General features: G+C 50.1%; 2 protein-coding genes across 4 annotated transcripts; one reads left to right on the forward strand and one right to left on the reverse strand.

Annotated features, from left to right (window-relative positions):
• The first annotated feature begins 517 nt into the window (after nt 1-517).
• On the forward strand, nt 518-7,961 carry LOC122389174 (metaxin-1-like). 3 transcript variants are annotated; one of them, XM_043380934.1, is made up of 8 exons: nt 518-734; nt 3,639-3,737; nt 4,850-4,996; nt 5,319-5,422; nt 5,952-6,117; nt 6,264-6,501; nt 6,819-6,988; nt 7,343-7,961. In XM_043380934.1, exons 2-8 carry the CDS (start codon nt 3,669-3,671, stop codon nt 7,394-7,396), a joined length of 948 nt encoding a protein of 315 aa, XP_043236869.1. In that variant the 5' UTR covers nt 518-734; nt 3,639-3,668; the 3' UTR covers nt 7,397-7,961. The 3 variants fall into 3 exon arrangements, with proteins under 3 accessions (XP_043236869.1, XP_043236870.1, XP_043236868.1); XM_043380935.1 differs by having other exon boundaries at nt 518-730; XM_043380933.1 differs by lacking the exon at nt 518-734 and adding an exon at nt 852-888.
• Nucleotides 7,962-10,550: 2,589 nt separating this feature from the next.
• LOC122389162 (translation initiation factor IF-2-like) lies at nt 10,551-14,705 on the reverse strand. The gene is made up of 3 exons (XM_043380901.1): nt 14,701-14,705; nt 12,845-14,025; nt 10,551-10,690 (listed from the first exon to the last, which is right to left on the reverse strand). The coding sequence occupies exons 1-3, from the start codon at nt 14,703-14,705 to the stop codon at nt 10,551-10,553; spliced, it is 1,326 nt and encodes a 441-aa protein (XP_043236836.1).
• Nucleotides 14,706-15,461: the final 756 nt, after the last annotated feature.

The following is a 15,461-nucleotide window of genomic DNA, read 5'->3' on the forward strand; positions in this document are numbered from 1 at the left end:
ATTTTACTGTCAATTCTTGCTCACAATTCGTTTCATATTCACCGATTACCCCACGAATGTCAGCCGTAATTTTTGTCGGATATTTGGGGTAGAATTGCCGGCAAACAGCTGATTGATTGGCTTGTTCAGATGCTCACGGATCGTGAGCATCTGTTTGCATGGCAAATTTGGGGTAAAATAAGAACTGCCCCATGGGGTAGTTTGGAAGTGGCCAATCAGAACCTACCCCATTTGGTGAAACTGGTTTGGGGTAGTTTCGCCGAAACTACCCCAAACAGAGCTTGGTGAAACTGGGCCCAGGAGGCGCTGGAACAGGCCCAATGTCCCTAGTGTCCTTAGTGCCTAGTGGTGGTGACGCCCATGAATAGTGGCTCTTCGAAAAGTGCTATCCCTTACTTTTATTATAGGGCACTGACACTTTAGATGGCCTTGGCATTGACTTATCATATGTTATGTCTGCTTTTTAAGTAAGCCTAAAGTGCGGCATCAACGGCGCTAGCGCTATGATCAAGATTCTGTTCGGAAATAAAAGTGCCAAGGGTTATTGGGCACAAGTAAATAGAAGGTCATTTTGATTGGCTGGATAGACATTTATCTGCTGCCAGCAGCTGAAAATCGCCTATGTCGATCACACTGAAGGACAAAGTTTTTGTGGTGGAGGGTGGCGTGAGTCGGAACTGTGGCGTTCCCCGGGTATTCCGTGATCATTTTATATTCATCTGTTCCGAGGGTAGGTAAGTCTTAAACCTAATCTAGGCTGTTTCACAAAGGGAAGCCTGACTGATAAGGGAAGGGACTTACCTAGATTTTATAATCCGACAGACATGGGCACGGAATACGGATCCCAGACGACCAAACACGAAAATCAACATGACAACTAGATGAGTGGTCTTTAAGCGTGGAATTATTGTGGAAAACAGGGCCAATAGATGTCTCTAAACGAACCAACTACTTTGAATTCCCTCACAGTTCACAGTTTTGAGAAAATCCCTCAAGAACCATTGGATCCATGATTCATGATCATGGATCCAGGATCTGAGATGGATCTTGAAGGATTTTCTCAAAACTGAAACTCTGAGGGAATGCAAAATTAATGGTTCATTGAGAGGCTTCTGTTAGCCATGTTTTGAACCATAATTTCATGTTTGAAGACTGTCAATTTAATGGCCATCTTGATTTCTGTGATTGGCTGTCTGGGATCCGTACCCATGTGACCATGTCGGCTGTTATAATTCTTATATTTTCTAAACCAAGCTATAGCTTGATGCTGCAAAGCGTGCCAAATGCAAATTTGAGATGTCAGTGTGAACTGTGAAAGCACTTTGTCAAAATGAGGTGCTGGGCAGATTTACTTGGTGGGTTGGGTATTTAGGGGGAGGTTGCCTGATGAGGGTGCGTTTTTGAAGATCGCAACACAAATATGGACTTTTATAATAGTATAATAGTGACACTTTTTCAATAATAGTGTTAACAATTCTTGTAGCTCATAATATTTTGGATGTTGTAGGCTATCATTTTCCCAATTTTTATTATTTATTTTTTGGCAATGCAGTGATGCTCGTTGCTGTGGTTGTGAATTACGTCTGGAGGACCCCCTCTCCCGAACTGCCAGGGGCGTCGCCACGGATTTTTGACTGGGGGGGACGGATTGGCTGACTAAAAACCCAAAAGTTAGTTAGTTTACCGTACAATTTCAGGCCTATGCACTACTTGTAACGCATACACAATACACATGTTCTCATGTTCTCGCGTGGAGGAGTTATTAGTCACACTCTTTTGTACCTGTGCATGAATTGGCGGCGCGAAGCGCCGCGAAAATTGGCAAAACTCTTGGCAAAGCAGTCCCAAAACGCATAAATTTTGCATCCCGCGTAATAAGTTTGATACCAGGACAGTTGGAGTCTGGTCACCAAGTCCAGCAGCCCTGCCTCTAAAAAATCGTGTGGTCCTCTGTAAACCGCTGTCAACCATAGGTACAGCTTTTTTGCCAACTTCTGTGCAGTGTAGCTGCAGGACTGCGGGGTCGGAGTCGACTTCGGTCGTAGTCGACGGTTTTGGTCGGATACGGAGTTGGAGTCACCAAAATCGTAACAGACTTCAACTCTGAAGTCAGAGTCAAGTGTCAACGTCATCCCCGAGGATGGGTCGAGTAAGAGCTGGAGATTCTGTTGGCTGTGGTGATTGTAGGGGTCATGGTAAGACCAATGTAGGGGCATACTGAGCATTACGTCCTCCTGGGCTCTCTCAGACCAGGACGAGGTCCTCTCACCCTCAAGCATCAAGCGTTCAAAGGCCATGGTGACCTTCTGACCTTCTGCTGTCGGATGGCCTCGAACGGGAAGAGGGCCGTTTGAGAGTGAGCTGAAGGTCTTGACTATTACGAATATCCTATGTAAAATGTGTGGTCTCTGCAAGCTGTAGTCCTACTGCACTCTGAGACTTTGGGACAGGTCTTCAGCACTTGTTGGATATGGTCGCCCCTACAACTGGAGCTTTGCGCTCCCTATCGAGGACCTGGGACGGACAGTCCAGAGCTGCACCTCGTAGGCAATGTTATCTTTTAATGTGCCAAGAAACGTTCAAAGAGACAAAAGCATTACATCACATGTTTTTCACTCCGATGCGGGCCGAGGGATGCCGTGGTCGGAGATGGAGTGGGGATTCCGAGCGTTTTTTTTTTTTTTAAGCCGGAGTCGGAGTTACCAAAATCATCTACTCCGCAGCCCTGTAAGCAAGGGTACAGTGTCAGCAATTCGCAGCTTCAATTTGTATACGAGTAGGTATCCGCAAATTCATCCCAAAACGACAATACACCAATGTCGTAGGTCACTTTTTAAATCATTCATGGGGATATTTTTGCGGGGGACGTCCCCCCCGGATTCCTCGACTGGGGGGGACGCGTCCCCCCGTCCCCCCCGGTTTCGACGCCCATGCGAACTGCCACCATTTACTGTGATATGGAGCAGTGAAGCCCCACCATCAGGCCTCAAATAACACTGTGCTGAATGACTGTGCTGCCACATTGTTGTTTAAGAAAATGATGAACAGGACACATCATTGGCATGACATTGGCATCAGGCACTGAATAATGAGCATTTCATTGCAATTGCAGTTTTTCATATCAAAAGCATAGATATCTAAAAGCTGGTAAAAGTTGTAAGTTTTGTTCTGTTTATGCTGGTGCAGATTTCCAGTCTGGATGTGGATGGTGTTTGCTGGTTAGGATTTGCCACCCTGCTATCTAGCTATCTTGTCATATATTGTGTTGCCCTGCTTTACAGTGGGCCAATAATTAGAACAATTATTCTGCATATTTTATTATGCTGATTGCTGATTCCACTTTGATGATGATTGATGTTGCAAGAATAAGATGATAAACTAAGACATGGAGTTAGGAGTGAAATGTAACTGAAGAGTAAGAGTAATGTATCTACCTGTGTTTTTCCAATTGAATTATATTTTTGATTGAAAATTGGAAATTCAGAAAAGGATGATTGGAAATGTGGAACTGTTTCCTTACAGGGACATCAGCATTTCATGTATAGGCAATTATTTTACAGCTAATATTAGCGCCATGTAGCAGGTGTGAAAACTGTTCAGTAATGCCTGCTACCTATGTGTTATGCTGCTGTTTTCAGAATCAAGACCTTGCATACCTAACACTAGCCATGAATTTGGAAATCTGGCCTGGAGATTGGGGTCTGCCATCAATTGATTCCAATTGCTTGGAAGTTCTGGTAAGTAGTGAGCTGGCACCTCCTTTCCCATCTTGTCATCAGTCAAGTCAAAAGCAGTCATCTTCATTCTGGTGGGAAGGGATTCCAGTTTGTGTGTGTAATTGTGTATGTTGGTAGTTAATGCCACAGCACTTAGCTTAGCTTGTGATGCATCAATTTTGCGACCCTCATCAGAGTTCTGGCCCCATGTCACCTAAGGGCAGGGCACCAGGACTAGGTACAATGTAAGTAAGGTATCAGGACCCATGCCTCTAAAATTGTCTGATTGTGCTACAGAGTACCTATTTCAAGAAAGTTTTTAATTGGGTGTTCACTATTCATCAGTTTTTTCTTGTTCATAAAAAATGTGGGCTTCAGTTATTGCTACAAATTAACCTGCACAGTGCACTGGAGCAGTGCTTGGTACTTATACCCGCACTGGGCTGGGGATGTGTTTATTTTAAAGGGACCCTCCCACCTTAACATTAGTTTTGAGTTGAGATAGCCAAGTTTGCGGCCAGGCTCAGAAACCACCATTTATCCTGGTCGCAACCCCCGCAGCTTTATGGTGTTCAAGAAATTTCTTCCCTTTACTTGCAGGGTGGGACCAGCGTGGTCCCTATCTCTTAACCATTACGGGAATCTGATGACGTCATCAGGCTTTCGAACGTCCGTTAAATGTTTGACTAAAACGTTTTGTAGCACGCGGTGGTATATGCTGCTTTGCGCGCAACAAATGCCGCACTTTCAAATAAAGTCGCTAGGAACAGCGGAGATCCCAAAAAGTAAACAAAAGTAAAAGTCTAATATCTTTAAAACCGGTGAATATTTTTCGATGAAATTTGGTAGTTATTCGTTTTTGCTCTTTCTGAACCGAGCGACATCACTTTCATGCCAATTCATTAACTTTTTTGAAGGTGGGAGGGTCCCTTTAAGCACCCCTCCTCCGATCTGACTCGGCTCCTGAGTCACGTAGCGACGCGTGGTAGGCGACGTTCGAAAGAGCGTGAAAATCATGAACGTAGTATTTCAGTCAATCTTGAAATGTCATAGGTCAATTCACTAGAGTCTAGACTAGAGGTCATAAAGGTTACATTTCGCTATCTGATTCCTGTTGTATCCCCTCTGTGTAGACCTATTTGAAGATGTGCGGCGCCGAAGCGGAGCTGACTGCCGCCAACAACCCTCTGCGCTCCCCGAGCGGACATTTTCCCGTGCTGCGCCACGAGCAGGCTGTGATCGGCTCGCTAAATGATATCATACTGCATCTGAAACGCCAGGTGAGGGGTCGGACCGCGGCCGGGGGCTCCGCCGTTGGCCGGTGTCGCTGGGTAGTGGGTGCTGACGGGTTAGGAAGTGTCTGCTGACGGGTAGTGTGTGCTGTCAGACTGGATAGCGTTCCCTGTCAGGATGGGTACCTAGCGTCTCCTAATTGACACAGGTAGTCGTTATTGTCTGCTGTTGGGCTGGGTACTGTGTAGACTGTTTCCTGTCAGGCTGTGTAGTGTTTCCTGTCAGGCTGGGTGGTGTCTGCTGGCTGCTGGCCGGAGTGCCCACACCCCCTGAGCCCACCAGTGGACGCCCTGTGTGTGTGATCTGCAGAACTACAACCCGGATTACGCGCTGTCGGCCCGCCAGTGTGCTGACTCGCTGGCCTTCACCAATCTGCTGCGGGACCGCCTGGAGCCGGCTCTGTGGCTCTGCTGGTACGTGCCGGCCGAAACACCGCGCCGCCGCGCTGTGGGGACGCTTCCTTATCATATGATTTCGTCAAATAATCGCATTGTGCTTATTAATTTGATCGAAACCCATTTGTCAATGTTACTCAATACACTGCATTATGCTTGATCATTTCACCAGATACTGAAATTTTATGAGAACACCTCTACTCTTCAACTGTCTTTATGTTGTCTCAGTTCTGTATTTTTATTTTATTTTTTTTTATTATTCAGGCCTTCCCTCCAACGGGCTCATATACTCCCATTTACAGGAGGGCTCCTCCTCCTCCCGGCCCTTTTTCCCCACCCACCCACCTAGGCTACGGCTGAAGTGGGAGCCTACCCCACACCTGGTGACACAGCCGGGGACGACGCCCGCGGAACGGGCGGAACCGGGAATCGAACCCGAACCCGGCACCGCCCGCACCGCGGGTCGACGCCTTAACCGACTGCGCCACCAGGGCCGCTGTATTTATCGTGTCAGACGCGCTGACTCGCTGGGCGGGGTCCGCCGCAGGTGGGTGGATGCCAAGAACAGCACCGAGCTGACGCGCAAGTGGTACGCGTCACACCTGCGATTCCCGCTCAACTTCTACTACCCCTCTGTGTGGGAGGAGGCGGCGCGGCGACGGCTGGCCGCCGTCTGCGACTTCGATGCCACGCCAGAGGCCGTCGAGGCGTATGTAAGTGGAACCAACACGCGCTGCTGTGCTAGTTTAAGGACCCTCGTCGCTGCATATCGGTGGTAATTAATGACGGTTGGGATCCGACTCGTATGCATTACAAGACAGACTTGGGCCGCAGATTGCTAACGGCTGCCGTCCGGCAGGTGTGTCGCCGCGCCGACGAGTGTTTCTCGTCGCTCTCGGAGCAGCTGGGCGACCGGCACTGGTTCCTGGGCGGCAGCGCGCCCACCTCACTGGACGCGCGGGTGTTCGGCCTGCTGGCGCCTCTGCTGCGCGCGCCACTGCCCAGCCACCGACTGCAGGGCCTGCTCAAGGGATACCCCAACCTGGTCACCTTCGTCGGTCGCGTGCAGCAAAAGTTCTTCGTCAAGGAGCGGGATGGTGAGCCAGCGCATCTTTAAGAGACAAAGTTTATGAAATACCGTTGAATGGTTCGTGATTGTTCTTATGCTTTATTTGGAAGGGTCCAGTTTTTTTGTGTACTTTTTGTAATCTCATTATTCATTAACACAAATTATTATACTTGCTCTCGAATTAGTGCAGTATTTTGGTATCAGTGCTGTGAAATCCCTGCGCCACTGCTGCTGTGTGTGACTCTCTGAGTGCGAAGTGCACCAGAAGGACAGGCGGTTGGGCGCTGAAATGTTTGACCCGTATTGCGTCTGTAACGCGTGTGTGCTGCTGTGTGTGACCCCCAGAGTACGAGGCGCAACAGAAGGACAGACGGTCGGGCGAAGGCGGTGGCTCCCGGGCTGATAACTCGGCAGATGACGCAGAGTTTCCGCACAAGCGGCGTAACCAGGTGCTGGCAGGCCTGGTGGCCGCTGTCGTCATGCTGACCTTCGCGCTCACCAACGGCATTGTCAAGGTGCGGGCTACACATGCTGACGCAGGGTGGGGAGGGAAGCCCCCGCTGGGGCGGTCAGATTGTAAGACATCGACACAGGAGGCGTCCTTACCTGCCTCCGCTGAGCTAAATCGGCTCCTGAGTCACGTAGCGACAAGCTGAAAGCGAGAATGAAACATAATAGCGAATGTCCTTTATTAAATTATAGTCAAAGTCACCAGACATCGCGCTGAAGTCAAATTTTACCGGTTTCGAACTTGAAGGAAAGTTCGCTCCAAGCATGCAAACTAATGAAGCTCTCAAAGCGAGTTGGAAATAGGCGAATCGTCTAAGCGGAACTGTTGTTGTGCTGACGCAATCGGGCTTCTGTTTCAGATCGAGACTCAGGACCAGTCTGAATACGACATGTCGGAAATGGATGCCGACTAGGCGCTCGGACCGGCGGCAGACCCTATAGTTTTGCTCCGTATAGTAGGCAGAGAGCCTGTGAGGCTGTTGTGTATGCTGTGTATAACGGATGCGTGTAGGCCCGGCGGGGTTATTTTGTGAGCTGAAATTGTCGAGTCGGTATCGCTGTGACCTATTTTGATGCTGCTACTGATTTGGTGCCAGGGTGTAGCGCGGATGGCACTGCGCTGGAACTGTGGATTTGCAGTGTCCTTGTTTTGTATGGATTAGCTGGGCCGATCGTGCCGGTCATACGACTCACTAAGTAAACACATGGCTGTGTATTTTGTTGCCAGTTTATGGTCATTGATCGGCAGTGGACAGTAGGCCCAGAGAAGGACTCAAAGAACGCCGTCATTTGCGTCTCCATTCGTTTATCCAGTGCAGTTTGTGTTTACTTAGCATTTGTTAGGGTCCCATTTGTAGGTATTTAAACCGGCCTGGTTTTCGACCGTAAGCGTGTTTATTTTTGGGTAAAGATGCATTTTGTGCCATGCAGCGTTGCAAAATAGGTTGGAGTATACAATAAACCCACTTTTTATCCAAATATGCACCCCTTGTTTGGTGACACATCAGACTGTCTACCCACGACTCACGAGTGACTGCTCTCTTAGATGTGGACATTACCTAAAATGCAACTCTTTGTAACTTGTAACGCAGAAACGCGCTATATAGTGGACTCCTTGTCACGTTCGGTGAGCGTCCGCTATCCGTACGGGAAATGGTACAGTGTCCCCAGCCGTCCACAACAGTAGAGTGTGCCACCCGGCACCCAGCACTCAGCAGTCGGCAGTTGCTGAGGTCGTCAGCAGCTCTCCACAGTTGATAACCCCAAGCACTCCCGTCAGCAGTCTCCAGCGGCAGAGATTGTCAGCAGTCGGCAGCTGGCTGCTGAGGTCGTCAGCAGCTCTCCACAGTTGGTAACCCCAAGCACCCCGGTCAGCAATCTCCAGCGGCAGAGATCGTCAGCAGTCGCCAGCTGGCAGCTGAGGTCGTCAGCAGCTCTCCAAAGTTGATAACCCCAAGCACCCGGCCCGGTCAGCAGTTGCCAGCGGCTGAGGCTGCCACGGAGCTTCTGGTGGAGCTGGGTCGGGAGCAGCGCTTGTACTCTGTAGGGGTAAGCATTCCCCTGCAACAGGTCACACACGTGAATGGGACTTATTAACCCGCGCCCTGCTGGGGGGGGTGTTTGAACACCCCCCCTTGTGGTTTTTCGCGAATATCTCAAAAACTGCGGCGCGGAGCGCCGCCGTTTTTGGTACACCTTATCACACATCAATTCTACACATGTTGTGAAAATTTCAGGCCAAGGTCATTCAAGGTCAGGTCACCAGGTCACTTGAAGTGACCTCACCTCATAAAAAGTTTCAATGTCTGTCATAGCTACACCGAGTGACCGATCGCTTTGAAACTTTCAGCGATTGCTAAGAGCAATAGCATGTACAAAATGTATATCTCAGAATTTTGATATCGATGACCTAAGGTCAGGTCAATTTTGCGGCCTCCCCATTATAAGTCAATGGGAGAAAATTGAAATGCGCCTCTTTTGGACGAAAGACATTATAAACACTCCCAAACACCGCATTACAAGTGGTTTAGACACACTGAACATGAAAATGGTGTCCGTGACCCTTGCTTATGCCCTGAGGTCATCTTAGGTCACGAATGGTATCTAACAGTTTTTCGCAAATAACTTTTGATAGAGGCATGCTAGAGCGATGAAAACGCCTTAGATGTGTTCAGCTCGACGATACGGATCGACTGATATGCAACATGACCCTTTCCGGTCAGGTCATGACCTTGACCTGAGGTCAAATTTTCAAGTTGACCTTTCAAGGTCAAGTTATAGTTCATTCGATGCGTCTTGACGAGAGGAACACGATGCCGGTAAAAGTAAGCTCGTACAGGGCTTGGGTCAAAAGTTATTGCAGAAAAACTGTTTCCGAAAAAATCGGCTATTTTTGCAGTTTTTGCCCCCTGCAGGCAAAACCGTTGACGTTAGGTCAAATCTGAGAGAATTACTCAGAAAGGGCGTTAATAGGGCTATCGAATGCGCTTTTCCGCAGCGCTGTAGCTCTATTGGTTCCCGAGTTATGCGTTGGCTTCTTGGAAATTTTCGCCATTCGTCCTGGAAATCGGCGAAATTTTGCCTTCAATGACCTCTGGTGACCTGACCTTTGACCTGACCAAAAAATTGACCGATGTGATTTCGTCATTATTTTTGGCGCTCTTTCGAACGCCGCCTTCCGCGTATCGCTACGTGGCCCAGGAGCCGAGTTACAAGGGGGGGGGGTGTTCAAACACCCCCCCCCCCCAGCAGGGCGTGGAAATCCAGGACCCCCAGCCGGGCGCGGGTTAATGCATGGCGAGAGCAAAAACGTCATTTATAGTAAGCAAATTAAACAATAATTGAGACGACCAGCTAAAAGCTCACTTCAAGTTTAATTTTGGAGGTCCCACTGGATTCGAGCCTGGGCGCTTAATCAATTCAATAGGTGTGATTTATCGAGGCTTAGTAAAACTAGCATTTCTAAGGCTCTGATACCTTTTGATGACGTCATATGACACTACGACCCCGTTGCTCCTCAGTTTCTGGTAGAGCTGCCAGCACTGGTGCTCGTGTGGCTCGCTGTGCTCGTCCGGCGCGTCCTCTGGTTCCGGTGAGCGCGGCCGCAGCGAACGGCGCAGCTCAGACGGCGCCAGTGTCTGGCAGGCTGGGACCGGGTCGCCAGGAGCGAGCGTCGAGAAGTGGGTGGAGTCCCCACCGCCGGCGGGACACCTGACGGTCGGACGGCCGGGAGGAGTCAGACAGTCTGCAGGGTGAGTACAAACACAAGATGGGAGGCGTGTATGGTATTTAGTATTCACCGTGAAGCACAGGCAGGGAGACATCAAAAACCATAGCGTTGCGTGGTATTAATGGCTGGTTGTGGTACCCTAGAATTTATCAGAGTCCTACCAATGACTTTTGGCAAGTGTCGCCCGTGTACTCGACATATCAGCACCACGGTCGTATGCCAGTACAAAGACGGGGTTGACGTTACATTTAATTTGCTGGTACCGAGGCGTTTAGCACTTGGGGAGCACTGATCGTGTTATCACCAGGCGCTGAGGCCAGTGGTCGGTGCTGATGGACTCACGTGCCGGTGGCTGCCGTCGCCGGGCAGACTGCCGTAGCCGACGGACGCTCCGAGTCAGACACCGGGGCGGGGGTGGAGCGGGGCCCCGGGACTCCAGAGACGTCCCCATTCGCCGGCACCGACGCCGTCCTCTCTGCTGAAACAGACGAAAGCGCAGCCGACAGGTGCTTAAACTGGTCAAAAATATTTCAAATCTAAGTAAATATTTCATTTCAAATCAAAGTAAATATATTTCAATATTTCAAGTAAATATGTTTCATATCAAAGTACTCTTTTTCACAGAGGTACACACTTGAATCTTAGGTATGTGTAGTTAGATAACGTGTGATAACGTCACTCCTAAACCCAGTTGCCACGTCTACAGGGTGTTTCACTAAAAGTGTCAAAAAGTAAATGCCTATTAAAGTTATATAAAGTATGCAAATCACGTGGTTGCGCACGTGGATTTGTTGCAAATTTTTGGACATTTATGCTTTGTCCATTTAATATATATTTTACACGCATACGGAGCGAGGGCAGGAGGCCAAAGTTACTAGTCGTTTTTTTTTCCTTATGCAGAACAAGAACAGGTTATTTACACCGCAACAGGAGGGGTGAATTACAGTTACCTTTGGTGCCATCAGAAACATTGAAACCGTATGCCGACTTTTCAGGAAACGTTTTATTCTCTCACCTCGCTACGCTCCAGATTATAAAAGATTCAAAGGGCTTCTTGATAGGTTTAAAAGGGTTCCTTCGATGCCGGTCGCAGTCCAAAAAAGACGGGGTCCCCCACCTCTCGGCGGAAACCGTTGAAAAGGTCAGGGTCTTTCTGAGGGTCTTTGAAGATAACAAGAAGTTAATTTCAACATCAGAAATAGCCAAGGCCTTACAAGTTATCAAAAACAGCCACTATAATGGCTGTAACCACCAGGAACTGGCTGGATTAGAAGTTCCTGCGACGAAAAATCAGCTGCCTCGCCGCCCGCCCCTGGCCAGCGCAAAGCCCCGATCTGTCACCGCTTTACTTCTGGTTTTGGTCAGTAGCTCTCGCAGAGCTGAGGAAGACTCAAGTCGCATCACTTCGGGAGCTGAAGAGCACCATTCAAGGCTTTGCCGACAGTCTGGACGCTGAAGATGAAAACGGGCTGTGATCGAGGCACCTCCGGACACGTGCCGAAACGGTGTATCAAAAGAAGGGTGGATATGAAGAATAGGTTTGAGTGACGGTGCTATCGTTTTTATATATTCAAATGTCCAACAATTGCGGATGAAATGGTATGCAAATTTCCGTAGAAAACATTGTTATTATGTGCATTATGACCTTTTACTTTTTGACACTTTTAGTGAAACACCCTGTATGTGTCTGCGCGGAACATACCAACGATTTTTTCATTTAAACATCAAAGTACATAACGCCGTGTAGTGGAATTCAAACTATCAAGATGCAACAATCAAGATGCAACAGCTTTATTTCATAACTTGGCATCCAGGAAGTTCCCCTGTTCAAATTTATAAGTTTTCTGAAGTATTTATTCTTCCATTCGAACGGTGATTGTGGGAGCGAGGAACGCTGCCGTGTCGGTACAAGGCCGCAGGTCAATACCAGATAACCAATGTGGCCCCGTTCGTGATGATGGGGATGGGGAGGGGGGTGGCAGTTTAATCGATGGACGCTATCTAAACACTCCACACCGCGGGCGGCCAACTGTCACGGACAGTCGGCACGATTGGAAACGCACGCAATGGCAGCAGAGTCGATCAAATAAAACGGACGAACGGGCAGCGGACATGCTGCTTCGGAGAGGGAAGCGAGAGAATCCGAGGTCAGTTATGGCTCAAGCCGAAGGCAGTCTTTTTACGTAGTAAGTTTCACATGTTGCACGTTTTTATGGCGCAATCTGAAAATGGTTCAAGCCCTGCTCACTGAATAAACATTATAAAGTCATGCGCCGATTTTCAAATAAATATCGAAACCGGGAAATTTTGAGTTCGATGATATGTAGTTATCTGACCTTCGACATGAAAACAATTATCAAAGAACATATCCATATTCGTTATGATTTTTTTACTACCATCCTAATGCCTCTTGCGAGATTCATGAGTCGGGCTTTGGAGGGCTGAAGATTACTCCTTCCAACCCATTACTAGGAGTTTTGCGAGGCCCTCGTCACGGTCAGGGCAAGTACAATTTTCTCTTTTTGTGACGATAAATTGTTTTTAGATGGATTTTTACTTCCGTCAGAAAAAAAACGTGAAACGTTAGTGGCGTAACTGAGCGTGAAAGCTGAACAAACACCTAAGATCTCACCATTCAAATTGCGGCCATTTGTCGCCTTCTTCTGATCGGTGCTGCCATCCGCCGCCGGCTGACCGGCAGTCCCTCCTTCCGCGGCGGTCTTCTGAGCTCCACTCTCCTTGAGAGGTCGTCCGCCAGTCTCTCCAGCCGCGGCCGACTTCAGTGCACCGATTGCCCGCTGAGCGAGCACGGGTCGCCGGAACGCTGAGCGTACCTGGCTGCGGCGCGGACTGACCCGGTTGGCAACCTCTGTGGCTGGCTCGGGGTCTGGGTCGTGGTCTAGGTCATGGTCCGGGTCATGTTCCACGTCACGGTCCGGCTCGGACCCGGCACGGCTCACCTGGGTCACTACATCGCTGGCTCGCCGTGCCGTGCGCCGCCGGCCGGGTTTTGCGGCGCCCAGTGTCACCTTCTTGGTGACGGGAGCAGCTCTTGCGGCCTGGATCGAAGTGGTGTGCGGCTGGGGACCAGCGCTGTCCTGATGACCGGTCGGCTGGTCGGGCCGGGGGGCAGTTTTAGATGCCGGCGCGATGGGTGTGCGGACCACCGAGTTGGGTTGTATCAGACGACACGCGCTGAGTACGGAGCGCTCATCGTCGCTGGCTGCGTCAGTCCGGAGGTCCGGCACGCCCAGGTAGATGTTGACGTTCTTCCGCCGTCCGGACATCAGCAGGCCCCAGCTACTGATCAGTTCGGCTGGACCCTCCGACCGGGCGGTCTCGGCGGCAGGATCAGCTGGAGCCGGTACCGGCGCTAGGGCCGGAGCCGGAGCAGGAGCAGGGGCCGGAGCCGGCGGAACGACAGCCGACTCGAGCGAGCGCCGCCGGCCCGCCTGGATGAGCTGCCGCAGGGCCTGTCGGATCAGCTGCGGGGTGACCTCGACTGCGGTATCTCGCGCGGGGCGCGCTGGTCTCCCCGGCCGGCCGCCGGTCAGAGTAATCTCAGTGTTCACCTGCTGGTCGCGCCGCGGTACCGGCCGGGGCCGCTCGAGGCCGTGCCCGGGCGGCGACCTCCGCACCAGTGTGAGTGTCACCTGTCCCCCGGAGCCGCGCCCGGAGCCGGTGCCGGAGCCGGAGCCGGAGCCGGAGCCGGAGTCGGCGGCATTCTCACCGGGCAGCGGAGGCAGACTGGGTAGCGCCACCTGCAGCCGCTCCATGGGGTCGATCGGACGCGCGCCGCCCGGCCGTCTCGCCCTGCTGGCATAGCGGGGGAGGAGTCAATGATGATATATCGGCATGATGCGATACAGATAGATTCAATAAATAGTCATACAAATAACCATTTATTTCACATGTCAAACAGTCACTAGTAAACAAACATGTCAGGTCATGTATCGTGAGCACTAATTAATTATTTTCACCTTTTGCACTCAATTGTGAAACAGCGTACTAATCGTACAGCAGGGAAGGCTAGTGCGCTCACTTCTGTTCCAATCATGCTTTCTTGTTCGTCCCCAGACCCTAATCATAAACAGGTGATAATCATAACCAGGCCACGTCAATGATTGAGGCGAACCGTGTTTGAAAATGGTAGTACGCATGAATTACGGCTTCTTGATTGTCCCGATAACTCAAAACATCCGAATTGGTTGATGAAGTTTAGAGTCTACATAGGGCTTTGGTCTCATCAATTGAATTAATTAATTCAATCATTTGACCTGATTTTGAAAAACTGAAATTATAACCTTATGTGTAATTGATCACTCTAAATAATAAATTATCACCGGACCGCTACCCTCGATCCCACAAAATACGTGTCAGGTCAAAGCTGGAAAATCACAAAGTCACTGTCCATGTTCGCGAATCGCGGCAGGATTGAATATTTGCATGTTAAATATTTGCAACGCACATTCAAAATAGCCTGGTTACCTCATTGTCCAGCTGTGCCGCCCACTCGTTCGATTGTTCATCTACCGAACACAGAACAGTTGTTTGGCGCGGTATCCTGTCCGCTGTGCTGGCCTCAGGAGTCTCGTGCTGTGCGCCGCTCTGGCCCCGCCACCGGAGAGTGACCCGTCCCAGACCGGTGGCCAGCCTAAAAGGCCCCGACGGCCCGTCGATCGGGCCGGATTTAATTTCCAATCGAAGTTGACTGATGGAAAGCGGCGCTACACGGCCAGGTAATCGGCCGTGCGGCTGGCACCGGTCGGCCCGCCGATGGCCCGGCCGGGTCGGTCCGCGGCAGCTGGACGGGGCCGAGCCAGGCGCTGGCCGCCGACCGATCTCCCCGGTCACCTATCCGGCTAACCAGCGTGCTAAGTGTGGCGTCAGTGTGATCAGCTTCGCCCTCCCCCTCCCATCCAAATCGGGTTTATTTATTAGAGTGACCTCCCTAGTACCAGATGTAATGTCCTGCTGGTTATTTTCAGTTATTAAAAGGCCCACTAACCCTTCAATCGCCCTATATTGGCGTCAGAAGTCGTCGTGTCATGCTGTTTTACGTTACTAACGTTAGTTTGCTGCGCTGGACTCGTGTAGCTGTTTGATCGGGCGACAGGCCTGCTTATGGTGGTGAAATGTAACAAGTTACTTGCACGGTTTTCTGCTGGTGAGCTTATGTTGCGTGGTCGACGGCCATGCTGCCAAATACAGTAGAGTTCATGTTTCTGATGTTCATATAGGGAGGCGGG

This window comes from Amphibalanus amphitrite, unplaced genomic scaffold, assembly GCF_019059575.1.
Source record: "Amphibalanus amphitrite isolate SeventyFive unplaced genomic scaffold, NRLGWU_Aamphi_draft 000346F_arrow, whole genome shotgun sequence".
NCBI lineage: Eukaryota > Metazoa > Arthropoda > Thecostraca > Balanomorpha > Balanidae > Amphibalanus > Amphibalanus amphitrite.